At 38.3% G+C, this 27,240-nt stretch overlaps 1 protein-coding gene across 2 annotated transcripts in view; it reads right to left on the reverse strand.

Moving 5' to 3' along the window:
- The window catches only part of NBAS (NBAS subunit of NRZ tethering complex), a 329,816-nt gene that overhangs the window by 246,438 nt on the left and 56,138 nt on the right, over positions 1-27,240 (reverse strand). For both annotated transcript variants that reach the window (XM_047744603.1, XM_047744602.1), the window contains exons 11-15: positions 23,991-24,059; positions 12,152-12,280; positions 3,418-3,481; positions 2,304-2,497; positions 604-861 (exon numbers count right to left, since the gene is read on the reverse strand). In XM_047744603.1, the coding sequence (XP_047600559.1) occupies positions 604-861; positions 2,304-2,497; positions 3,418-3,481; positions 12,152-12,280; positions 23,991-24,059 (714 nt within the window). The remainder of the gene's footprint in view (positions 1-603; positions 862-2,303; positions 2,498-3,417; positions 3,482-12,151; positions 12,281-23,990; positions 24,060-27,240) is intronic.

Genomic DNA, 27,240 nt, shown 5'->3' on the forward strand with positions numbered 1-27,240 from the left:
ACCAACCTGCTGAGCAGCAGACAGAGCACATATTTCTCTCCACACTCAACAGAAAGCTGAGAGACAGCTGAAGTGCCCACATGTATAGAGTAAAACGACGGCAGAACCAGGAAAGGACAGCCAACAGCCTGACTCTTAGTCCAGGGCCCACCCAGGACAGAGCAGGAACAACAGAGATAACTGGAATGCTCAGTGTGGATTCAGTCTGCTTCCCAAGCAAACCCCTGACGGGAGAGCAAGCTTGCGTTTCTTCCCCCACCATCTGCAGTTAGAGCAGACAGTGGCACTTACCAAGGGTAAGGGTTAGGGTTAGGGTTAGGGTTAGACACCTGGCTAAGCCACAAGTGGACAGTCTAAGTGGATTCATCCTTCAATCACTGTTTTCAATTCAATTCAATTCACAAAAGCCAGCACTATTTTCAAAGCTCTACCCTACTGGTATTTCTAACACATCAATGTTAGGACAATCCCTCTTGGAATTTCTGTTTTAAAAAATTGGGTTTTTCTCAAAAAAAGAAAAAAAGAAAAACAATTAGGTTTTTCTCACTGAAATAAAATCTGGAGGCCTGTGAGAACTTTGATAGTGACAGCATGTTCCCTCACCTTTCTCTGATAGAGCTCCTCTGGGGTCGTGGAGCGTAAACTCACGAGGCGGTAGTTTTTGGTGATGGTTCGCGGGCGTTTCCGCGGAGGTGCGAATCGTTCCATCTCAGTCACCAGATACAGGCCCTGTTTGATGTAGCCAAAGTAGCGAGCCTTGGCAGAAACTTCCTGATCAGAATCAGAGTCCTCTTCCCCTTCATCTTCATCTCCAGCCCTGGTCTCCAAACGAGATCGTTTGGGGGCAAGTTTAATCTCACACTAAATTGAAAAAGGAGATGTGAAATCAGTAGTGAGGAACTCAAGACAAGCTCTAGAGTCCATGAGAAAAATATTTTTAATTCTATTCCAGTTCGATGAGCCACATGGTGAAGACAAAGAACAGACTTCAGAGGAACCCAACAACAAACAGTATACCCATCAACAGTTCCAGAAATATCCATTGCCTTATTGGTTCCAAATCTCCAAAACTAAACCCTGTTTTCATAATGGTTCATTAATATAATCTCCCAAATATAGGTCTGGCAATTATTTTAGGAAAATAAAAAGAATGCTAATTCCTTCACTTTTGATATTTTTGTACCTGCTGTAGAGAAACGGGATTTTTTCATCTATTTAGAAAACGAACATGAAGGTATTTATTTGCTTTACTGAGAATGGCTCTCCTGCCCTCCTTCCCTTTTTAAGAAAAAATGTCTAACAGCTTCACAAACTTCTGAGTCTGAAAGCCTGACTGTTAAAGATAACTTTCATTCCCAGACTTAATAGAGCTGCCTTCAATTTTAAGCCATGGTTCTCTTTAAATAACATCTGTAGACTCAGTAACAAACTTTGAGGTAAAAAATACTTGTGAAAAAAAAAAAATACTTGTGAATCTGCACTGATGTGAAAACTATTAAAGGTCCTTAACCTTGAAAGGCTTAGAATAAGAATCTTTAATGACCAAAACATAACTTTCAATCAATAGCCTCTATTTTCCAGTCTTTTGACACGAGACAAACAAGCTTTCTTGACTAAAAAGAACCAGAATTTTTAAGTTCCCAAACTTCATGGAAAGAGTTTGTTAAAGACCATATTTAAATAGAAATACCTTTTACATTTTAAGATATCTAATCTAAGAAAAAGGAAAAAAAAAGAAAAAAAACTATCATGCCAATGAAGAAAAAATGCTTTACAAAGAACAAAATGATTCCATTTTCTTCAGTCTTCTACAATGCAAGGTTTTTATTTTTTATTTTTTTTAAGATTTTATTTATTTATTTGACAGAGATCACAAGTAGACGGAGAGGCAGGCAGAGAGAGAGAGAGAGAGAGAGGGAAGCAGGCTTCCTGCTGAGCAGAGAACCCGACGCGGGACCGACCCCAGAACCCTGAGATCATGACCTGAGCCGAAGGCAGCGGCCCAACCCACTGAGCCACCCAGGCGCCCCCAATGCAAGGTTTTTAATCGATTAAACAATACATCTTTATTATACTGCACTCAATCTCTGATTCCAATAGCAGATTTTTGTTTTTAAGGACAAGATTAGATAATGGGATTGCTAAAATTTAAAAATCAAATGGTTAGCCATACTTCAATAAAGATAAATGGACAGCCATCACTAAAAAAAATTAAATTTACATTAAAATCAGGTGTTTAAATTTTTGGTGAAGTACATGCTTATTTTCCAATACACCAGCTTCTCTAAAAGGGAAAGCATTACCTCCAAACTTAAAAATCCTCCATCATGGGTAGCAGTGACTTGAGGTGATGGTTCAAACCACTCACAGGATTTTCCCAGTAAATTCTTCAAAGTTTTCACTGATGAAACAGTCAAAGCACCAGAGCAACGAGCCAGAGTCACTGCATTGGCTGCCCACCAATTTACATCTATCAGCGGGTAAAAGGACTCTTTATCTAATGGAAGGAAAAAAAAATCGATACAAGTCCGTCCATCAACGTGGCTTAAATACAACACATTTAGTCCAAAGATCAATTTAAAAACTGTATTTGGGCCCTAAACATGTTAAGTAAGAAAAAATAAATTGTTAAGTCATCACTCAAATTTTTACAAAATGGTAATTTATTTAATAAACATCTAAGTGTCAACAATTTATCAAAGTCCAAAATTCTAAGGATGCAAGAGTAAGTGTTCTTAGGTCTTTCCACTTAAAAAATGAAGAATGTAGGGATAATATCAGCATTTTCAACAGAGTAAGCTGAAAGTTTGTTACAAAGTATACATATCATAAGGTATATCAAAGTATACATATCATAAGGTTGATGCAAAGTATACATAAGGCTTAAAAAAAGGCTTTAGAAAATGTTCATATATCCTTTTTCAGACAAGCAATATGAGAGAATTATACTCTTAATAAAAATTTAAAAAGAAATATAACAGTTTTCCAAGCTGATTTCCTCTTAAACTTGGGAAGGAGCTCAGAATCACTACCTCAGAAATATGCCATTGTGACATAAATATTTTAAGAAATTTGAGAAACCCAAAGTTCTTTATCTTGTCACTTCTCTTAATAATTTTATTGTTCCTTTGCCAAGATTCTCTATAAATAAGACCAATTTCCAAAGAACCCTTGGAGTTAACTCATTTCTGGGTATTCCCACGTGTAAGCTCAAGGTACACACTAGAAACATCTGTTTGTTTTTCTCCTGTTAACCTGTCTTGTGTCAATCTAATCTTACAGGGCCTCAGCCAGAGAACCTTGGAGAGTAAAAAGAAAAAGATTTTTTTTGTCCCCTACATATATCGTCCAAAGAGTACTTTTACTATACAATTGTAGTCTCTTAAGGTTTAAATTATCATACTTCATACAACTCACCTTTGATTTTTTTCCTCTTCTCAACAGAGAGTCTCCAATCAGGATTAAGGTCATCATAACCTGGCTAAATATGAAAAATATGCATAAGACTTCTTGAGTCAACAATGTAAGAAAATCAAGAGAATAGCGAGAACTGTGGATTTTCTGAAGTAACAAAATATGGAAATGCTTTCCTTCGATCTCTTAATTATACCTAGCTGAAATCTATTCCTCTCGATAATCTTGTTCTTACACTTCAAATGAGCATATGCAACTACTGTGACTCAATTTAATAAAGAAAATAGCATGCACAAGAACAGGAAGATAGCAAGTATGCAATTAATACAAATGAGAGCAAGATACATGAACAGTTTGCACCCCTCTCTCTCTCTCTCTCTCTCTCTCTCTCTCACACACACACACACACACACACACTTACATTTTGGGAGGAGAACAACTCTGCTGTTGTAAATAATGTCGGCCTGGATGCGAGTCCTACTCCCACAACTTGTAAGCTGAGCAACCTCTCCAGGTCTCGGGCTCCCCAGCTCTGAGACAGGCTCTGCAACTCCCCGTTACCTGCTGTTCTGACTTCCCAGGACTAAAAATTTACTAAGTAAAAAAATATAGCCACGCAATCCTCAAACCTGATCTATTTATATTCTAATTTCATGGAACATAATATCGCACCCACCTTCTAGAATCTCAAATATCATAAAACAATTGAGACTAAGACACTGCCGGACATCCTCTTGACTCATTATTTCATTTTCAGAATTTTAACAGTATGGGAAAAGGCCAGCAAAAAATCATTTGTCTATTTATCTAAAATTGTAAGCCTAAAAAAAAATGCTATATTTCATCAAAATATGCTTTTTCATCTAATGTAACAGAGCAAGCATATATGTCTTATTAACAATTTCTCAGTGGCTAACCCTTTAGAGTATGAAAATTAATACTTCCTTCCATGGCCTAAGAGAACTTCCTGATCTCCACTATAAATCACTCAGAGCAGCCCGAGAACAGAAGACATAATTCTTTAAACTTTACCCAAAAAGTTACCATAAAAGCCAAGAAATAGATTGTCCTGGTTTATTTTATCATAAAAAAGATTAGCTTTCCAAGACTTAGAATACCAGAAGGTATATATTAGTGAAAATAACCAACTAACTGAACTTATTTGATCGTTCATAGTGCACTTCAGCCATTTTCGGTCCCCCTGAAACCAATATGGCTCCATGCAGATGGCTTCAATAATGGGTGTGTCTTGTGCTTTCAATTTCTAACCAGAAGGTGAGATTTGTTCTTCTGCATGCACAGCTTTGTCAGTCGTCCTCATATTCCCAGACCCATCATGGTGCTCACCTGTCAGAATAGCTAAATGCTGAATTAGGGAATGGATTAATCTCTTAAATCCCTACACTCCAATTAGAATGCCTAAGGTATAGGAAAATGAGTTGATGTAGAACTAGTATTCCTACACCCTCTAAGAAGTGTGGTTTCTTTTGCTCCTTAGTCAAAGCAGACGGTGCCCTTACACTGTGAGAGAGGGAAAAGAAACCAGATATCGTAGGCCCCACAACTCAAGTAGGCAGAGAGCTAAGAAACAGATAAAATTTACTACAACCCAAGTTCAAATTTGATAACTACCCAAAAAGAGGTACAGATAAAAGTACCAACGGTATCAAAGGATGAAGAGACCATTTTGAATACAGGCTTGAGAAAGAGGGAGGGGGTTAAAGAGGTACAAAGAAAGTGCTACACTTGGTGCTCTAAGACTGGATAAAATCTGGACATGGAACACGGGTGGAGGAAGACATTCCAGTCAGAGAATATAACATGAACAAAAGTACAAAAAAGGTTAAAAACAACTAAATTTATTCAGGAAAAAGAAAGTAGGTCAGAAGGCACCTGGGTGGCTCGGTTGGTTGAGCATTTGGCTATTGGTATATTCACCATGTTGTCACTTCCTTTCAGTTTCCAAGCACTTCCATCTACCCACAATAAAACCACGAACCCAGCAGATAGTTATTTCCCACTCCATCTCCCCTCAGCCACTCCCAATCTGCTTTCTGCCTCAGATCGATTTACCTATTCTGGATGTTTCATATAAATGAATTCACAGACCATGTAACCTCTTGTGTCTAGCTTAAAGTATCGTAACATTCTCAAGGTACATCCACAGTATAACATGTATCAGTACTTCATTCATTTTTATGGCTGAATACTATTAATATTCTGTCATAGGTGTTAACCACAATTGATTTCTCCAGCCTTCCATTAATGGGCATTTGGGTTTTTTCCACTTGTGGCTATTGTGAACAGTGCTGCTCAAATACGTATGTCAATGCATTTGTTTGAGCACCTGTTTTAAATTCTTCTGGATATACACCTAACTATCTACATGCTATCACCTTTGCAGTACACCTAGAATTCACTCTAGATATGTGAACTAAATGTTTAACCTCACAGTATGTGTGAGTCTGATGAAATTATCTGCACAGTATATTTAAGAACAAAGCTCAAACAAAATTCCAAACTTCACTCTGCTTCAGGCTATGAAAGCCTGAATGAAAGAAAATTTAAGAAAGCAAAGAAAAAAAAGAAAAACTTGAAGGGATATATAAACCTTAGGTTCACTGAAACAATATTTATAAGAGCCAAGATAGGGAAGCCACCCAGTGTCCATTGATAAAGGAGATAAAAAAGAGGAGGTATATACATACAACGGAGTATTACTCAGCCATTCGAAAGAGTGAGATGTTGCCATTTGTGTGGCTGCATGCATGGACCTTGAGGATATTATGCTACGTGGAGTCAGTCAGACAAAGAAAGACAAATACTATACGGTTTCATTCATATATATGGGACCTAAAACACAAAACAAAGGAAGAAAATATAAACTGCCTCATAAATAGAGACCAAATCGGTAGCTGTGGGAGTGGGGGGAGATGGGCAAAAATAGGTAAAGAGGATTAAGAGGTACCTCACCACCCCCCAAAAAAGCTGATGTTCCCACTGCTTCCCCCATACTATTTAAACTGCACCAGACTTAGCAACCTTTGTCCCTAAAAACTCTGTCAGTAAGGGGACCCATGATCTGGCTGTGCTTTAGGACATCTGATAAACACTCTGTAGGCTGGTGCTTTGAAAGCAGAGTCACCAAGAACCCAGGACTTTCCTGAAAGCACGCCAGGGGTACTCACCCCTGGGACCATGTTGACATATGTGGAGAAGTAACCTTCATGTCACTCTGCTTAGTAGGACGTGGCACCTCGTGTCTGAAAACAGCCCGAGGTGCCCCCACTTCCGGTACAGCAGCAGCCTAGAGGAGAATGTCCTAGGAATACACTAAAAGATTTTATACAGAAAGGCTCTCATGGCTACAGCAACATTTTCTTCAGATTTAGGAATTTTATTTGCTGATTCTTTTTAATGGCTGGAAGCTAAACATAACGAAGGCCCTGCCTCCAAGGAGCATAAAAGCAACCTGTCAAATGTTTTTGTGGGTTTTTTTCATTCCACAAACACTTATTAGTACTTAATATGCCAAGCTCTATGTTAGACCCCATGGAAGAAATGTATATTCTGCGTCTATCCTCCAGAAGCTTACAGTTGAATGAAGCTGTGAAAACAGCTGTGGCTTAAATCAAGATTAATCACATTAACTGTCATCTTCCCACTTATTCTTCATTGATTGATCCATTTAACAAAGTTGCTCAATACCAACTAGTGTGAAAAAGAGCAAATAAAATTGTAGGAGAAATGAAACTTATCTGTTCTGTTTCATCTAAGAAATACAAATAGAAAAATAATAAAACTTCAGACAAAAATTAAGGCCAAAAATGAGATGGAAATATATAAACATAACATATGGGAAATGTTTGAAATGAAAATCACTTTGGCAATTTTACTATATTCCAGACATGAACAAAACTTAATACTCACAGATTTCTAGCCAGATGGATTTTCATATTGACAATGAAAGCTGAAGTATTTAATCAACTCAAAACTGGAGAGAAGTAAATCAGAATAGGCACTTCCACAACTATCTTTAATCATTAGATTTTAAAAAGAAAATACTCAATCACACAAGGCATATTATGAAAAACTAATAAAGTGACAAATTACACAAAGCCAGCCCCAAATGAGCTGCATTCACAATTTGGTAGAAGAGGCTAAGGTTGTAGAGGCAATATAACTCTAGTTTCTTCTCTGGTGATGTTTTAGCCAAAATGATAAGCTGACTACACACTCTATATTACCATGTAATCGATATCAAACTCATCGGCTCAGCTCTTCATTTCCTTGAAAAGCCACATGGAGAGGCAGAGCCCTGTCCTACCTGGCTGACCCAAGGTCCCTTGACTATTGCTGGACTGAGAAAGAAGCACTGTTGGAAGTTTCTCAGCCGGTGATGAGTACACAAAATGACCCCAATATATTTGGTAAATGACTTATTTATAGTTTCACGTTTCCGGGGTCTCAGCACAAATGAACGCCCCAACTCCAGTGGTGTCATTCACGTAAACTGCAAGGACTCTCTCTCGTTTTCCATTAATATCATCGCTAGTGTCTAACTGGCCCAGATGAAAGTCGGCCCCTCTCAACATAAGGGCTGCAGAAGATCTTCTGAAGGAAAGTCTTAACCTATGAGGTCAGAGAACCCCAGTCCAACCGGAATCTTGATTCTAATGTGCAGTGATACAAGTTTACTTCCTTTAGCACCAGTTCCATCCATTAAAATACGAAAACGCTTGTCACTTAACTAGGACTGTAGTGAAGCAATTGAAATAGGTGACAGTCGCTCAGGGTGGACAGCCAAGCCTTACTATACAAACACTACTTACTCACAAAGGTCCTTCTCCCCCACCCCCGACTCTACCAACTGGATAGCGTGTCCTTCCTCTGAGCTTATCTTTTCATAATATTAACATATTCCTTTATTGATTTGTTTATAATTTCCCTTGCAAGACTGTGAACACCTTAAGGGCAAGCACTGGGACTTAATGCATTTTCTACTTTGAAACTTGGTAAGGAGTAACTAGTTGAACTCTATTATTTTATGATGATTAATATGAATATAGTTAAGAGCTCGCTCTTTACAGAACTGCTACACACAAGCTTTATAGCACTTACCATAGTACATTAGATTTCAATGACTCCCTTCATATAGCAATACCCAAATCCAAAACAGCCAATCCAAGGGGATGAACTCCCAGGATACAGTTGAAAGACTCAAGCAAAGTAGAACACAGGGTTACCACCCTCACATAATCTCCCAGTACATCCTAAGTACTGTATGTATCTCTTGTGAACTTAAGGGTTTACCAGTAAGAAACTATGTCAATTATTTACTCTAGCTCTTGGTGGTATACCCCAACGAGGGCTCAAGAGTTCAACACATCGGAGAAGACTGAAGAAATCTGTGTTACATTCACTGAGAAAAATGATTTATCTCTATTCTTTTAAAGATCAAATAAATAAAGCCTAATAAAAAACCTAATAAATATGTTTTTTCCACCTTTTTAAAAATGTATTTACTTCCCCACAGGGTCATGGAAAGAGCACGTACATCAGAGTCAGAGAGAGATGAAACCAAATCTCAACTCTACTGCTTACTTGCTAAGTAACCCTGGGACAAAGTAAGTGCTCAATAAGTAATAATTGTGGTTATTATTACAGCAAATTTTACAACAGCTGTAAGAATACTGTCTAGATAAACTGCAATCTTATTGAGCTACATAAGCCTGAAATGAGTGTATCAAAAGAAACCAGAGTGTTCTTTCTGTGAAAATGATGAAGCCTCATAGGAGTTTATCACGGAATAAAGGTTCAGAAAGAATAGTAGAAAGGATCAGACAATAGCAGGGAGCAGGGAGAGGAAAGTTCAGGGAGCAAGTGTGAAGGAGCATAATGACCAGATGAGAAGAGACGAGAGGTAAAAAACAGTCTGCATTTTGACCACAATCTTAGAATTTTAAAGAAAAGATTAGATGAAATTAAGTTTTTCTGTGTTTTCAATTTTGGACAAAATTTCTTTTCAGACTAAAATGAGCAGGGATCTTGGAGCATAAAATCTATTCTATTCAGCGACAGTCTTTCCATGTGCTGAGCTACAGCAAGAAAACAGAGGGGTTGGCAGCCACCAGCCCAGGATGGGATGAAATGTGGAATGAGGTCATGTGCTTAGCCCCAGTAGAAATAGCAGTAAAGGTAGGATTAGGTTCAGGAATTCTCACTAAGCCACTGTTCCCTCAGCAAAGGAATCTACCACCTGCAAATGTCCATGGTAATGGCAACCGGGTCCCTGGTTTTCAGTTTTGTGAGCCCTTAAACCTGTTTTTTTCTCTAGTTTTCTTAGGCATTCAAGGGAATTTATAGCAACCCAATCTGAAAAGACAGATCTATCATCCTAAACATTGGTCAGGTTGTAATTACAGATATAACTAGCTTGAGAACCAAGTTGCATCAAGAGATGGTCTCTGCAGAATGTTTGGGGGTGCTAAACCAGAGCTAGAAGGGGCAAGATGGAAGCTCACTGCAGGACAACAGAAAGACCTCTCCACAGCAATTCCTGACACATCGCCCTTCTAACCTCTCAAGGCAGAATTCAAAAGAGTCTCCCTGGGACACAGAAGACCAACTTCTGGCACGAACTCATCTCTTCCCACCATAAACCTCTTTCTCCCTTCTTTCCTCTTTCTTTTTCACTCTCGCACTCTCTCTCTCTCATTTCATTGTTTATTTTAGCATGGTGGGAGGGGAGCCGAGGGAGAGGGAGAAAGAGTCACAGGCAGACTCCACACTGGCAGAGCCAGATTTGGGGTTCGATCTCATGACCCTGAGATCATGACCTGAGTCAAAATCAAGACTTGGAAGCTTAACTGACTGTGCCGTCCAGGTGCCCCTCTCGCCACATTTTCTGGTGGCATTTTCCAAACTACGGAGATATTTACATTTAGTTATTCAAGATTTTTAAACAATTTTTAACTCTTCTGATAGAATCATTATAAAAATCTAATGAATAACATTAATGAACTAAAGAGTAATTAATTATACTGATATTGATTGGCAACTAATGTCAAAATGATGTCTAACGAGTTAAAAACTTGAATATAAGCCAATAAGGACTATAATAAATACACTTTGTCCTTTCGGGTAAAGAAGGATATCCAGAATTTCAGAAAACGAAAGAGCATACTAATGAATTTTGCCTAAACAGACTTTGCACTATACACATAGGCCATTCTGGAATACTAACAAAATGAAATACTAAGTGTGCCTTGAACTTCACCAGTATTTCTATTAAGTGAATGAAATAATTCAAGAAAATTAGTAAATGTTTAAAAAAAAAAATCGCCCAAATGTAAAATTTCACACATATAATAGAACAGGGTATTCCCAAATGACAAATTTGTCACCATACATCAATAACCATGACAAACACACGGTACTTTTTGGATCAATAATCCAGTGTGTGTGGCTGTATTTGTTACACAAATGGTTTTAGAGTTGATCCACTCTACTTCTAGGAGGAAGATATAAATCAACCTAGCTATTTATTCTGCAGAGAGAGAGAGAATGTTCCTTGTATTGAGCTGCTGAGGTTGAAGACTGAGGAGCGCCTCTTCTGTTTAGGACAAATCTAGATCCAGTGAGAGAGTGCTGTAGACATGTGGAGACCAAATTAAATTCAAGGTGAGTGGGAACTAGAGGGAAAAAAATCTCCCCAAACTTGTGTATAAAAACAAAGAAACTGAAGAAGGGTGAAAACAAACAGAAGTCTATGAAAAGTATAAGAAAATGTAGAGACAAGTTTCTCTTTCCCTCTGCTATTCTGGGAATAACAAAACACTCTTTGCTTTTGAAAATTCTTTTAATAGCTCAGTTTAACGGATGAAATGACATTAAAAAGAACTCTGAAAAAAGACATCAATCCATTCAGACCATTTGGGGCATACATAGGCTCCAATCCTGGAGTCATGAAAACAGCCACCAAAGCTGGTGACAAGATATTCTTACAGAAAAGGGGTATGGGGAAGTATAACCCTTAAGTGCTGAAATGCTAAACAGTCATCAGATGGGTAAAAGATCTAGAACATAAGTTGCATTTAACTGGGAAAGATTTTTCTTTAAAGCTTCACTCTAACACAATACATAGCATTTATGGGCAGTCCTTATTCGCCCATCAGGATTTTAGATTATAACAGATATTGAATCTGTTGTGAAATAACTGAACGTGTTCATTCTTAAAATCTGTCATTTCAAGACACTAAAAAATTAACAGACTATGTCTTCACTATCTACCTTTTGAGTGAAGAGCCAAGCCTTAAGCCTTACGTAAGCCCAATGTTACAGGAGCACTGCAACATGTGGAAGAATTGGAACCCTTTTAGAATACTGACCCTCTGAAGCCTTCATATTAGTTGACTCTTGCTAAAAAATTAGTATCTCCATTCTGTATTTTTATGAGAGAAAGAGGAAAAAAATGAGAGGTTGGTGGACAGATTAGACTCCATTTATAAAGTGTATTTCACTACAAATTAAAGTCAGTGCTTTACGCACAGCCGCTACTCTATTCTTAATTTATCCTACTATATTGGTAATATTCTACATAACTAAAGCTTTGGCATGATGAGAATAAATAATAGCTATGTGCTACAGTAAAATGTCAACCAAATGAAATTACCACTGTCAGTACTCACCCTTAAGTGAGAATCATTCTTAGAATAATAATAATCAGAAGACATACCTGCTCATTTTGATTCCATTCCCCTTGCTGCTTCAGAGACGGGATGGCCCAGATGCTTAGTTTCCCTGAGAAGTGAATGGCAGCAAGGAGGGTCCCATCTGGAGAAAGGCTCATCTTAAAGATCCCATCCTATACAGTAATTATAGGACATTAATGTCAGATCAAGGAACTTGTAGCTGAACAGAAGTAACCTCCAGAATTTAATAACACTCTCCAGGGGGTGCCATGTCATAAATGATCTCTCATAATTAAGGGTTCGAACAACTTCATAACACTATAATGTGCTCCAGCATAAAGAAACTCCTTCAGGAGTTTTTCTGTAATCTCTTTTACAATGTTATAATTTACATATAGCTGAAAACCCAAATATGTGTGCATTATACAAATACTCTCTTTATGGGTTGATATTGGCCAGATTGTGAATTTCCTGAATTGGGCGTCCACATTTTCACAAGATTTTGTATGTACACAATGTCTGGAATATTCTATCGCAGAGAGGCACAAATTCATGCTGTGTGGACAAAAGGAAAGGGAAAGGAGGAAGAGAGAGTTGGCAGAAAAGCGGGTCCAATGGTGATGGGAACAGAAGGAAAGGGGGGAAATGCGTTCCTGAATTTGAGGAACACTGAGAGTGTTTATTTTCCAGATTTCCTGGTAAATCTGAGGAATGTAACTGTTGCTTCAGAAAAGAAAAACTTTGTAGCACACACATTTCACAAGGCTAACCTCAGTGTGCACAGTCCTACTCGCGTCCCAACAATCTCTACTCCTTTCCCAATCAGAATACTAGGTTGCTCAGTCACAAGAGAAACCACACAAGCAGAAAGGTCTCCTGCCTATTTCCTAGGCAGAATGAGAAGAATCAAAAACTGTTTGGACATCTAGTGCCCTTCAAGCATTTATAAAAACCAGGGTTTAAGGTAGTTGACCCACAAATAATAAAACAGACCCAAACAACAGCGTACAACCCTATTTGTCTTTAACATTTAGAAAATCTGGCAACATAAGGCCCACCACCATCAAATGGCAATGAATCAGGTGGGACTGGGTAGCATATGTACACTTAAAAGGGTCATAAGCTTTCTAGTTGGCCAAAGCCCCCACTGTTCTTGGTTATGGCCCCAAGATTAAGGCCAAGTATCAGCTATCGAAGCAAAAACTAAATGTGACTATACTAAAAAAAAGAGAAAGTATGCCTGGCTCAATTCACTACATTATCCATCTGGTCTCTACAGACACTAGAGTTTAAGTCCTCAGGTCTACAATGGCTAAGATATATTAGCCATCAAAAACAAAAGAATGACTTCAGAAAGTGAGAAACTGCGGGATGAGTAGATAGATGAAAAGATTAGCATCCTCTAATCTCCTCACTGAGGACTAAGATCACTTTAACTGGGTATAACGCGTCTAGTCCAGAATGCCTGAATTAAATAGAAGAGAGACTAAAATACAAAGGCCTGAGAAAGAGAAGGAATAAAAGCACAAGCACTAACAGCACCATGTTAAATAGACCCCATCCCCGCCTCCGTGACGGAACGGAAGTCAGGAGCGGAAGGTGAAGGGCCGGGCATCTTCCATTCACAGCTCTGGTCCACGAGCCCCGAGATTTGGTGTGAGGTGGGCCTCACAAGCATTGATTCTCATTAGCTAGAAGAACTCTCCCTCCGTCACTGAGAGTTTATAGAGAAAGAAACTGAAGACCTCAAGGGTTAAGACTTGCTGAAGATCATTCAAGTACAGACCGCAGACCCTGAGCTGGAAGCATCTTCAATCCCAACCAGGGTCACTTCCACTGCGCCATGATCACTGCCCTCCCCTGGGCCGTAGACCTTCCAGGAGCCACAGGCATGCTCCTCGGGAGAAGTCATGGTCAAGTACACTTTACTGTTTTCCTCACCTACATAATCAGTCATGAGTGATCTGTATGATCACTCCCAGGTGTTATAAATGCTTCATTAACCAACTCCCCTCAAAGGGCTCTGAAAGTAAAGAGGAAGTTTATGAATCTCTTTAACAACAACAACAAATACTGAATAATGTGAAGAATTTAACAACAGCATTGTGAGCTAGAAAACACCGAACGAAGCTGCTAAATTATCATTTGTTTTACTCATTCTCCCCCGCCCCCCTTCCTTCCTTCTTTTCTTTCTTAGACATTAAATAGTAAATATATTAACTAAAATATTACCACTAGCTTTTAACCTGGTGAGTTCTTAAATCCCCTTAGTTTATTTGAAACTATGATAGCCACACTGCAAACTTAGCGTTGCTTTAAGCATTTTGTTGTAGAAATGTGCACTTACACAGACACAGAAGTAGAAATTATGGTATGATGATTACCCATGGGCCCAACTACCAGCTTATAAACAAATATCAACATTCCATACTTGTTTCACGAATCCTTCTCAAATCACTACAATAATCTTGGGAATTTTTTCCCCTAAAGTGTTTTCTTTTCTTTTTTTTTTTCTTTTTAAAGATTTTATTTATTTATTTGACACAGAGAGATCACAAGTAGTCAGAGAGGCAGGCAGAGAGAGAGACGGGGGGTGGGGAATCAGGCTCCCCGCTGAGCAGAGAGGACTCGATCCCAGGACTCTGAGATCATGACCTGAGCTGAAGGCAGAAGCGTAACCCACTGAGCCACCCAGGCACCCCCCTAAAGTGTTTTCAGGCAGATCCCAGACATGAGATGTGTATACATTAAGCACACACCTCTTTAAAGCCCCAAATCATCTAAGTTTCATACACATGCACAGCGAGAAGAGACGGTTCTCAGTGGCAGCTGAACTACAGTCAGTCAGCAATAGACAAGTCACCTATGTTACCTGAGACACACAGTGTTTTCCTTGTGAAATAAAAACTCCTCTTTTATTTGTAGAAACATTTCTGAGTGTCTATAGCACAGAGTATTTCTGGCTCAGGGAATAATTTATTATCCTGACAGTAACTGTTATACACAAGATCCAAAGCCACAGTTAGAAAATCCGGGCTAAATTCTGTGAACAGAGTCTGCAGATTGAGAAGTCTAAATGCTCCCTGGCTGGCCACGGAGAGAATTTCAGAGTGTGTGCTCTGGCAGTAAGAGGAAATGGCTTTTCAATCAACTGCACATCATAATAAAAATAAACCTTAAACCTTCAAACTGTAATTCCTCATATTATATTAAGATTTCTCAGCATAAGTGAATAATAATCTTGGTCTCATCTTCTCTATCTGAATTAGGTAGCTCCAAAAGCAATAAAATTGAGCTGTAATTTTCACTTCACTTAAAATGTGTCTGAATTTTTTTATATTCCTCAAATATGAATGTCATGTTTATTTTAATCATTAAAACAGCTGGAATGTTGGTCAAGAATATGTAACTTGGCAGTGAAAAGCAGAAAGCTTTTTCTCTGAGAGCAGGAACAAGACAAAAAAGCTCACTCTTTCTCCACATCCTCTCCAACATTTATTGTTTCCTTTCTTGAACCCTCTTACACTGCTGGTGGGAATGCAAGTTGGTGCAGCCACTTTGGAAAACAGTGTGGAGATGCCTCAAAAAATTAAAAATAGAGCTACCCTATGACCCTGCAATTGCACTACTGGGTATTTACCACAAAGATACAGATATAGTGAAAAGAAGGACCATATGTACCCCAATGTTCACAGCAGCAATGGCCACAATCGCCAAACTGTGGAAAGAGCCAAGATGCCCTTCAACAGATGAATGGATAAAGAAGATGTGGCCCATATATATAATGGAATATTACTCAGCCATCAAAAAAGGATGAATACCCAACTTTTGGATAAAATTGGATGGGAGATTATGCTGAGTGAAATAAGTCAACCAGAGAGAGTCAATTATCATATGGTTTCACTTCCTTGTGGAGAATAAGGAATAACACGGAGGACATTAGGAGAAGCAAAGGAAAAGAGAATTGGGGGAAATCGAAGGGGGTGATGAACCATGAGAGACTGTGGACTCTGAGAAACAAGGTGAAGGTTTTAGAGGGGAGGGAGGTGGAGGGATGGGTGAGCCTGGTGGTGGGTATTAGGGAAGGCACATATTGCATGGAGCACTCGGTGTGATGCATAAACAATGAATCTTAGAACACTGAAAAAATAAAATGAAATTATTTTTAAAAAAAAAGCCCACTCTTGCTAGTTTTATTCAACATAGGACTGGAAATCCTAACCAGAGCAATTAGGCAAGAAAATAAATAAAAAGCACACAAACTGGAAAGGAAGAAGTAAAACTGTCTCTTTACAAATGACATGGTATTATATATAGAAAACCCTAAAGACTCCACCAGAAAGCTGTCAGAATAAACAAATTCAGTAAAGCTGCAGGACACAAAAATCAACATACAAAAACCACTTGCATTCCTATACACTAACAGTGAACTATTAGAAAGTGAAATTAAGAAAACAATCCCAGTTATACGAGCATCAAAAAGAATAAAATATTTAGGAATAAATGTAACCAAGGAGGTGAGAGCACTGTATAAGAAAAGCCATAAAACACTGATCAAAGAAACTGAATACAAATAAATGGAAAGATATTCCATGTTCATGGATTGAAAAAATACTGTTAAAATGTCCATAGTGTCCCAAGTGATCTATAGGTTCAATGCTATCCTTACCAAAATTCAAGTGTCATTTTCCACAGAAACATAAAAAATAATCCTAAAATTTGTGTGGTATCATAAAAGATCCTAAGTCCCCAAGCAGCCAAAGCAATCTTGAGAAAGAAGAAAAGCTGGGATGCCAGGGTGGCTCAGTTGGTTAAGTAGCTACCTTTGGCTCAGGTCCTGATCCCTGGGATGGAATCCTGCATCAGGCTCGCTTCCCTCCTCTGCCTGCCTCTCCCCCTGCTTGTGCTCTCTGTCTTTGACAAATAAATAAATAAAATCTTAAAAAAAAAAAAAAAAGAAAGAAAAGAAAAGAACAAAGCTGTAGGCATCACACCTTCTGATTTCAAACTACTGTTACAAATCTATGTTAATCAAAATAATACCATATTGGCATAAAAACAGGCACAAAGATCAATGGAACAGAACAGAGAGCCCAGAAATAAGCCCATGCATAGACAGTCAACTAATTTATAATGAAGGAGCCAACAATATAATACACAGTGGGGAAAGGATACTCTTTCAATAAATGGTATTGGAAAAACTGGATAGCCACTGGACCCATAATGTACATCATATAGTAAAATCTCCTCTAACTGGATGAGTCTTGAGCATAAGACCTGAAACCCTAAAACTCCTATAAGAAAACAGGGGATAAGTTCCTTGACTGGTCTTAGCAATGATTTCTTTGGATTCGACACAAAGAGCAAAGTCAAAAAAAAACAAAGATAAACAAACAGGACTACATCAAGTTAAAAACATCTACACAGCAAAGGAAACCATTAATAAAATGAAATGACAACTTAGGAAATAGGAGAAAATATTTATAAACCAAATATCTGATATTACAAACCAAAATACACAAGAGACTCCAACAACTCTAGCAAAAACCCCAAATAACCTAATTTAAAAATGGAAGAAAACATCTGAATAGACTTTTCAAAAAAAGACACATAAGTGACCAAAACGTACATGAAAAGGTGTTCAACTAATCATCAGAGAAAGGCAAATCAAAACCACAATGAGATATCACTTCACACATGTTAGGATGGCTATCATCAAAAAGAAATGCTGGGGAGAGGGACGCCTGGGTGGCTCAGTTGGTTAAGCCAATGCCTTTGGCTCAGGTCATGATCCCAAGGTCCTGAGATCGAGTCCCATATCAGGCTCCTTGCTCGGCTTCTCTCATTGCCTCTGCCTGCCACTCTGCCTGCTTGTGAGTACTCTCTCTCTCTCACTGACAAATAAATGAATAAATAAAATCTCAAAAAAAAAAAAAAAAAAGAAAGAAAGAAAGAAAGGCTGGGGAGAATGTGGACCGCACACACACACACAGTATCATTTGGCCTTAAGCAAAGAAGGAAATCCTGTCATTTGTGACAACATGGATGAACGTGGAGGGCATTGTGCTCAGTGAAATACATCAAACACAGAAAGACAAATATTGCATGGCATCACTTATGGATAATCTTAAGAAAAAACAAAAACAAACAAAAAAACCTCCTAGAAACAGAGAGTAGGAAACTAGTTGCCTACCAAAGACTGGGGGAGGGAGGAAGTATAGAGTGAGAGGTTGGGTAAAAGGGTAGAAACTTCAGTTATAAGAAGAAGTTCTGAAGATCTACTGTATAACATGATGGTTACACTTGGTAACATTGCATTCTGTAACTGAAACTTGCTGAGAGAGTAGGACTTAAACATCCTTACACACAGAAAAGTAAATATGTGAGGTAATGAATGTGTGACTTCGACGGGGGACAATCCATTCATATTGTACACATATACCAAATCATCATGCTGTACAGTTTAAATATCTTAGAATTATACCTCAATAAAGGTGAGGCAAATAAAATGAGAAAGAAAATGATGACTATCACTTACCACCTGCTTTAGTCTACTCTATTCTGTGAGTAGCCACTGAAAGGCAGTCTCACTAAATAATTACTTGGTAAGTTATCAGCTTGTGTAGGCAACATGGGACAAAGTAAGCTGGTTGACAAAGACCATTTACACAGTAGATGGTCTTCTTCCACCAGAAATTAATCTATAGCCCTTTTAATGATCAATTCTATTTACCTCCCTGTCTCAAATCTCTTCTCAAAACTTTTCAAAAGGTACTTTCCTCTTACCTCATTGATTCTCTTGCGTGGTAATGCGATCCTAATACTACTGAAACTAATAATATGAACAGGACTTTAACTTCCACCTCTATTTCTCATTTATTAAACCACTAGCTCAAATGTCCATTTGATCTTTTTTTAATTAAAAGCACTAATTAAAGCCTTCTACTACTGGCAGCAATATTTAGAGTGGAATTGTGCCTGCTTTCAACACTGCAATAAAACTTTTAACTGTCCTTTCTAAAACCATAATTATTTTAAATGTTAAATATCAGATCTTTATACTGAGATCAGTTTAAATTGCCTCACTTTCTTCCACTGCATATCATCTACTTAGAACAATTAAAAATGAGTGATTTCCTATTTCATTACACCTTTCAAATATACAAGCTTTATTAAAATTAAAGTACTGAACTGTAGTGCATACACTGAGAGTGTTCTGAATTACTACGGAGCCTTAAAGGTGAATTCATAAGCCCTGCCCTTCCAACATTCAACAATTATTTATTGAATAAACTCAGTAATACAATATCCCGTGTCAGGCGCCATTTTACACTCTGGGGAGCCAAGAACCAGCAAAACATAAACCTCTGCCCTCAAGAAGTCCCGGAGATATTCTTGCCCACTATGGTTTATAAGTCTGACCCCCCCCCAATCAATCAATCAATCTATCATTCTCAAAAGCATGGCTAACAAACCTGGGAGCAGCAGAGGCGGGGTAAACACTGCAAAAGTCTGTAGGAAAGAGAAAGTCCTTGGGAAAAAAATTTTCCAAGCCAATATTCTTTATAGAAGAACATATATAGCTTTTATTAATATATTCTTTGAAAGATAATATTATATGCCAGACAACCAGCAGCTGGTTATTTGGAAACATATGAAGGCCATCTACAAAAAGCCCACAATGAACATCAATAGCCAGTGATGAAAACCTTTTACTCTAAGACCAGGAACAAGACCAGGATGTCCACTTCGCCACTTATATTCAACATAGTACCAGAAGTCTTAGCCACAGCAATCAGTTAAGAAATAGAAGGTATCTAAATTGGTAAGAAAGAAGTAGAAAATTTTTACTATTTGTACATGACATAATATTATATATAGAAAATTCAAAAGGCTCCACAAAAACTACCAGAACTGATAAATGAATTCAGTAAAGTCACAGGATACAAAATATACAGAAATCTGTTGCATTTCTATACACTAATAATGAAGTAGCAGATAGAGAAGTTAAGAAAGCAATCCTGGGGCGTCTGGGTGGCTCAGATGGTTAAGCTTCTGCCTTCGGGCTCAGGTCATGATCCTAGGGTCCTAGGATCGATCCCCATGTTGAGTTCCCAGCTCAGTGGGGAGTCTGCTTCTCCCTCTCCCTCTCCCTCTGCCTCTGCCTCTCCTCCTGCTTGTGCTCTCTCTCTCAAATGAATAAATAAAATCTTAAAAAAGAAAAAGAAAATGATCTAATTTACCAAAACAACACCAAAACAACAACAAAAACAAAAAAACACTTAGGAATAAACTTAACCAAAAAGGTAAAAGACCTGTACCCTGAAAACTATAAAACACTGGTGAAAAATATAGACAATGACACAAACAGATGAAAAGATATCCCATGTTCACGGGTTGGGAGAACCAATATTATTAAAATGTCCACACTACCCAACCCAAAGCAACCTACAGATTTAATGTAATCCCTATCAAAAAAGAAACAGCATTTTTCACAGAACTAGAACAAATAATCCTAAAATTTATATGGAACCACAAAAGACCCCAAATAATTAAAGGAACCTGAAAAAGAAAAAAGCTGGAAGTATCACAATCCCAGAGTTCAAGATATAACACAAAGCTACAGGAATCAAAACAGTATGGTACCGACACACACACACACACACGCACACACACACAACCACATAGATCAATGGAGGAGAATACAGAGCCCAGAAATAAACCGAAGTATAGAAGTTCCTCAAAAAATTAAAAATAGGGGCGCCTGGGTGGCTCAGTGGGTTAAAGCCCCTGCCTTCGGCTCAGGTCATGATCCCAGAGTCCTGGGATCGAGCCCCGCATCAGGCTCTCTGCTCGGCAGGGAGCCTGCTTCCTCTTCTCTCTCTGCCTGCCTCTGCCTACTTGTGATCTCTCTCTCTGTCAAATAAAAAATAAATAAATAAAAAAAATTAAAAATAGAATTACCATGTGATCCAGTAATTCCACCATTGGGTATTTACCCAGAAAATGAAAACACTAATTCAAAGAGATATATGCACCCCTATGTCTACTGCAGCACTATTTAAAACAGCCAAGCTAGAGACTCAAACCAAGTGTCCATCCATACACTAATGGATATAGAAGATGCGGTATATTGTAAATGCTGGACTATTGCTCAGCCACAAAAAGAATGAAATCTTGCCATTTGCAACAACATGGATGAATCTAGAGGATATAACGCTAAGTGAAGTAAGTCAGAGAAAGGCAAAATACTATATGATTTCACTTTATGAGATTTAAAAAATAAAGAAAAAAGAGACAAAAAGACTCAAATACAGAGCAAAACTGGTGGCTGCCAGAGGGGAGGTGGGGAGGCAGGAAACGTGTGAGATAGGTGAAGGGGATTAAAGTGTCTGCTGATGATGAGCACAGAGTAATGGATAACATTGCTGAGTCATTATACTGCACACCTGAAATAACACTCACTGTTAACTATATTTGAATTAAAATAAAATAGGCATCATAATGCCAATAATGCAAGCTTCCTGTGAGATCATGTGAAAGTACATATAAGCTAGAAAGCTTTCACAATAATAAGAAATTATTAGATAAGCCATATGAGGCCTTTCAGCTCTACAAGTACAGCGCAAAAAAAAAAAAAAAAAAAAAATCTATCCCCCATAATTATTTCCAGGCTAGGAACCATCAGGTACAAATAAGGTAGCACGTAACATTCAGATATTTACTGAAGGCATTGGTTTAAGAATACCAATTTCATAACATCTTTTTAAGGATCCTGGTACAAGGTGCCATTAAGATAGATCAAAATATAAGGAAATGAGTTGTTTGTGTCTCCTTTGTGCTCAATCACAGAGGGTACTCTGATTGAGGACAAAGAGTCGCGTTCCACACAAGAGAACTGCCAATATTAGGGTCAAGGCAACGTACAACTGAAGTTCCCGGGTGGTAAGGTCTTGTTTTTTTTTTTTTAAATGGTCTTTCTATACTGGTTGAACAGTTACATTTGCTTATTAATATCGCAAATCAACTAATAAACGTAGTATCTAACAATTACACAGGGTATAATACAAAGGAGACGCATGAGTAGCAATTCCCAAATAATTCCTGTTCTAAACGTACGACAGCTACGCTGGTCCAAGTGAAGTAAGCCACCAGATACAAACAGCGAGCGTCTGTGGGTCCCGCAGCCCAGCCAACCAGAGTCCCAGCGCTGCTCTCTGACCCTTCCAGAACTTGCCACATGATACTGCCAGCCTGGAAATGCCCAGAGTTCCTCCCTCTGCATGAGGAACTCTTACTTCCAAATCAACTATCCCCTCCAGAATGAAAGGCTCCCTCTTCCACACCTCAGTGGTACTTCATATGATGTGACAGAAGGGGTCAGAAAACGTGTAATATTGTGCTATTTCACCGCTTCTCTAACCTTCTCCCCCACTACACTGAGGACTCCTTGAGAAAATACAATGCCATTTATTCACCTATTTATTCTCTGCTCTAACGTTATGCCCAGGCTCAAAGGAAGTGTTTGCTGATTGATTGAAAAAAAAAAATAGAATAAACACTGAAATGACATGTTATTGTTTTATTATAGTCAACAAAATAAAATTAAAAACAAAAACATAGTGAGCCCCTTAAATTTTGTTAAAGATAGTAACTTAGGAGTAGATTCTACTCCTGAAACCAACATTGCACTGTATGTTAACTAACTAGAAGTTAAATTAAAAATATGAAGAAAAAAAAAGATAGTAATTTAAATAGTATTAAGGAGAACGGGGAAAGGATGCAGGGAGAAAAAGCAAAGTAACACTCTTGTGCACTAAATTGGTAACAGACCAACAGAGGCAACATAGTAAATTAGAAAGAACCAAATACAAGGTAGAGGCCAAGTCACTTGATCTCCCATATGTTTCTTCATCTGCAAAATGAAAACAAACCCCACGAACTGACAGAAGAGAATGCTAACTGCAAAATAGTACAAACATACGGGATTCAACAAGAAAGTGACTTTCCAGACATAAACAGTAGTGGTACTGCTTGCTTCTACAGATAGCACGCCAAACCAATCCAGAATATAGGATTTAGCTGAAGTCAAGAGCAGAGAAATAACGAACTCAAAATTTTAAATATATTAAATACAAACCCAGCAACAAAATGCTCATCCTAGTTCTTATGATTTCTGTATTTTTCTTACAATTTACTTTGCGTTAGTAAAAAAAATTGAAGAAACAGAAAAATGAGGTTGTCCGGTTCTCCCCAAAACAGGAAGAGAATGATCTGATGCCTCCATATGGGCCAAGACTCTTACAAGAGCCAGACACAGAGTGAATAGAACCATCTACTGCAGGGGCCACTCCTGAGTGTCTCACTCACATCAGGATGAAACCGACAAACATCCTTCCCACAGAGCCATGCATCTCTTACTGAGGAAAAAACAATATAACAATGGTACCTGAAGCCCAGAATCAACAGGGCTTGTTTCTTCTAGGAGCTTCAATAATCTCATTTTTTTTTTAATTAACAAAACAAACTGAAAAGGATATGTTGTGGACAAGGATATAAAATTCACAAGTATTGTAAAACGAAAAACTTCAGATAATATAATGATCCCAGGAGATTTCCTTGGCTTACAGACCCAGATTTAAAAGGACTAGGTTCATTTTTTTCACTTTTTTTTTTTTAAGTTTCCTTATTGAGATAATGATATATAGTAAAACCCAGAAAGTTCAGCAAACAGTCCCATGAATTTTTACTTATGTATATGCCCACATACTGTGCAATTAAGAGCACATCCAGATGGAAGTATATTCAAGGTTCATTCAATTGTCCTTTAAAGGTACTCAGGGTGAAAATATCTGAGAAGCACAGGTTAAGCTTATGAGTTACCTGTTCTTGTCCTGGGCGACTATAAAACTTGACACTTAACATCCTTAATAATCCCAATGTCTTTGGTACCTGCAAAATAAATGCACATCAGACAAAGAAGAATTAATGGAATGTTTTCTCACTGTAAAAATTCCTTTATCATGAAATGCAAACTATAGCAAACCTAGTATTTTAAGAAATAGTTGAGAAAATAGGGTAGCCGGGATGGCTCAGTTCGTTAAGCCTCTGCCTTCAGCTCAGGTCATGATCCCAGGGTCCTGGGATCCTGGGCAGTCTGCTTCCCCCTCTCCCTCTGCCCCTCCCTCCCCAACAAATAAATAAATAAAATCTAAAAATAAAAAAAGAAATAGTTGAGAAAATCATCAGTAGGTGTCCAAGATCTTGGTGAGACTCTATTTTTATTTGGGGAAAAAAGAAATCCAAATGGTAAATCTGTCAACATACACCCATACTCCAATGTTTTGTTTTTTAAACGCACACATAACAAGTGTACTACAATCTATGTGAATTAGAAGCCACTCAAGCTCTTCTCAAATGAGATTCCCCAGGTTATCATTTTTATCCCATCATCATTATGGAAAAGTCAAAATTTCTAGTAGAAATTTCATTCATTAAGGAATTGATCCTATGCTTGAAAAATAACCCCCCCAAAAATCAACATTTAGAAACCAGCATTTGAAATAATATAACACAAGACTATTCATCTTTAGATTTAAGAGATACATTTATAAAAGCAAGAGGGGGAGAAGGCAATAATTTAAGAAACGGAAAACAACAAGTTTTGTTGGAGCTGCAGAGAATTTAGTACACTATTGAGGGAACATAAAACAGTACAGCTGCTGGGGAAAAGTTTGTTTCTCAAAAAGCTAAACATGAAACTACCATTTGACCCAGTCATTTCATCCTAAGTATATACCCAAAAGAATGACAAACAGGTATTTAAACAAAAATACCATACCAAACAAATGTTCACAGCAATACTATTAAGTGGAAACAACTCAAATGACCATGAAAGAAGGAATGAACAAAATGTAGTATATCCCCACAATGGAATACTGTGCGGTCATCAAAAGGAAATGAAGCACTGATACATGCTACAGGTTTGATGAACCTCCAAAATATCACGCTAAGTGAAAGAAACCAGGTACAAAAGGTCACGTATTTCATGATTCCATTTATAAGAAACAGAACAGGTAAATCCACAGAAATAGACTAGTGCCTGCCAAGAGCTGGAGGGAGGAACAACAGGGATTTTATACCTTAATAGGTATCAGGTTTCCTTTTGGGGTGATGAAAATATCCTGGAACTAGATCCTGGTGGTGGTTGCACAACACTGTCAATATACTCGATGCAAGTGAATTGTATCCTTTAAGAAGACTAAGGGTTGATTTTATATTATATGAATTTTCCCTTAAGAGAAAAGGGCAAAAAAAGAGTACCGTTTTGTTGAGGTTAAAATTTTTCCTACCAGAACTTCGAAGTAGCTAAAGCCATTAGTGATGGCCTAGCTCCATATCTTCCAATATTTCCTCCAATAAAAAAGAGTAAGAAGAGAAAATATGAAGTGCCTGGTTGACTCTATCAGTAGAGTGTACAACTCTTGGTCCCAGGGTCATGAGTTCAAGCCCCCTGTTGGGTGCAGAGATTAACTGGATGGATGAATGGATTGATGGATCAAAGGAAGGGAGGGAGGGGAAGAAAGACTTGTTGATCTACAAGAAAACCATGGCTTCAGGGGCGCCTGGGTGGCTCAGTCAGTTGGGTATCCGCCTTCAGCTCAGGTTGTGATTCCAGGGTCCTAGGATCAAGCCCCAAATCAGGGAGCCCGCTTCTCCCTCTCTATCTCTGTCGCTCCAATTACTCATGTGCTCTCTTTCTCAAATAAATGGGGGTGGGGGGGAGAAAGTGCCCTCAACTTAACTTGAAGACTGAAGATAACCCAAACTTCAAAACAATTTTAAGTAGAAAAACAAAAATCACCTAGTCCCAGATGTCATCTCTACTGCTCCTGCCAACTCCCATGTCCCCCTGACACCTACCACAAGGCCTGGTGGTGAGCAAAAGCAGACTGTAAAAATACTGCAGGGCCGGGGAAGGACAGACAAGGGAAGGTAGCCAAGGGATATAACATCTCTCTAAAAACATTGTCAAAGTTATCATCTAAGAAAGCTCACCAGACATAGAAAAAGAATGTATACATTGAAAGAGCCAGCAGGGGTACCTGAGAAAATCAGCCCCCCTTCCAAAAGAATCAACTCCAAGAAATATCCCAGGAAAGCTATTAAATTTCACACAGAGAAAACGAAAATCCTCAAGGCAATTTAAGCAAAATGGCCAAATAACATTTGTATGTTATTTCTATGTTTCCCTTTGTAGGGAAAATAATTTTTTTTAAAGATTTTATTTATTTATTTGACAGAGAGAGATCACAAGTAGACAGAGAAGCAGGCAGAGAGAGAGAGAGGGAAGCAGGCTCCCTGCTGAGCAGAGAGCCCGATGCGGGACTCAATCCCAGGACCCTGAGATCATGACCTGAGCCGAAGGCAGCGGCTTAACCCACTGAGCCACCCAGGCGCCTGTAGGGAAAATAATTTAATGTAAGTGAGAAGTTTCAAATTCCACAAACAAAGTAAAGCAATAATAGAGTAGTGGCTATTTTTTAAGTTCAATGAAAGAAATGGTAAGCTAAGGATTTTATATCCAGACACTTTTTCCTTCAAATATTCAGGCTATTAGAAAACAATTTTGAACATCCAAGAACTTAAGGAACCCTTTACCTATGAGACCTTCTTAGAACGTCTACTAAAAGAGAGGCATCTGACTGGCTCAGCCAGTAGAGCATGCAGCTCCTGATCTCAGGGTAGTGAGTTGAACCACCAGGTTGGGTGTAGAGATTATTTAAAAATAAAATCTTAAAAAACAAACCAAACCACATCTACTAGAAAATAGTTTCATCCAACCAAGAGATGACTGGAAACATTTCAACAAAAGAAGTAACGGCATTCTGAAAAAGACACGGACATCGAAGACTAAAGAAAGGTGAGGATGAAGGTAGAAACTAATGTGCAAAAATTACAAGTTTTGTCAATGTAGCAATAACACAATTTTAAAAAGGAAGAGAACAGAAAGGGAAAAAGGAAAATAAACTGATTTTTGTAAAAGCAATTAGCAGGGATTAAAGAATACCAACAGGAGCGTCTAGGTGGCTCAGTTGGTTAAGCGTCTGCCTTTGGCTCAGGTCATGATCCC

Source organism: Lutra lutra, chromosome 9 (genome assembly GCF_902655055.1).
Source record: "Lutra lutra chromosome 9, mLutLut1.2, whole genome shotgun sequence".
Lineage (NCBI taxonomy): Eukaryota > Metazoa > Chordata > Mammalia > Carnivora > Mustelidae > Lutra > Lutra lutra.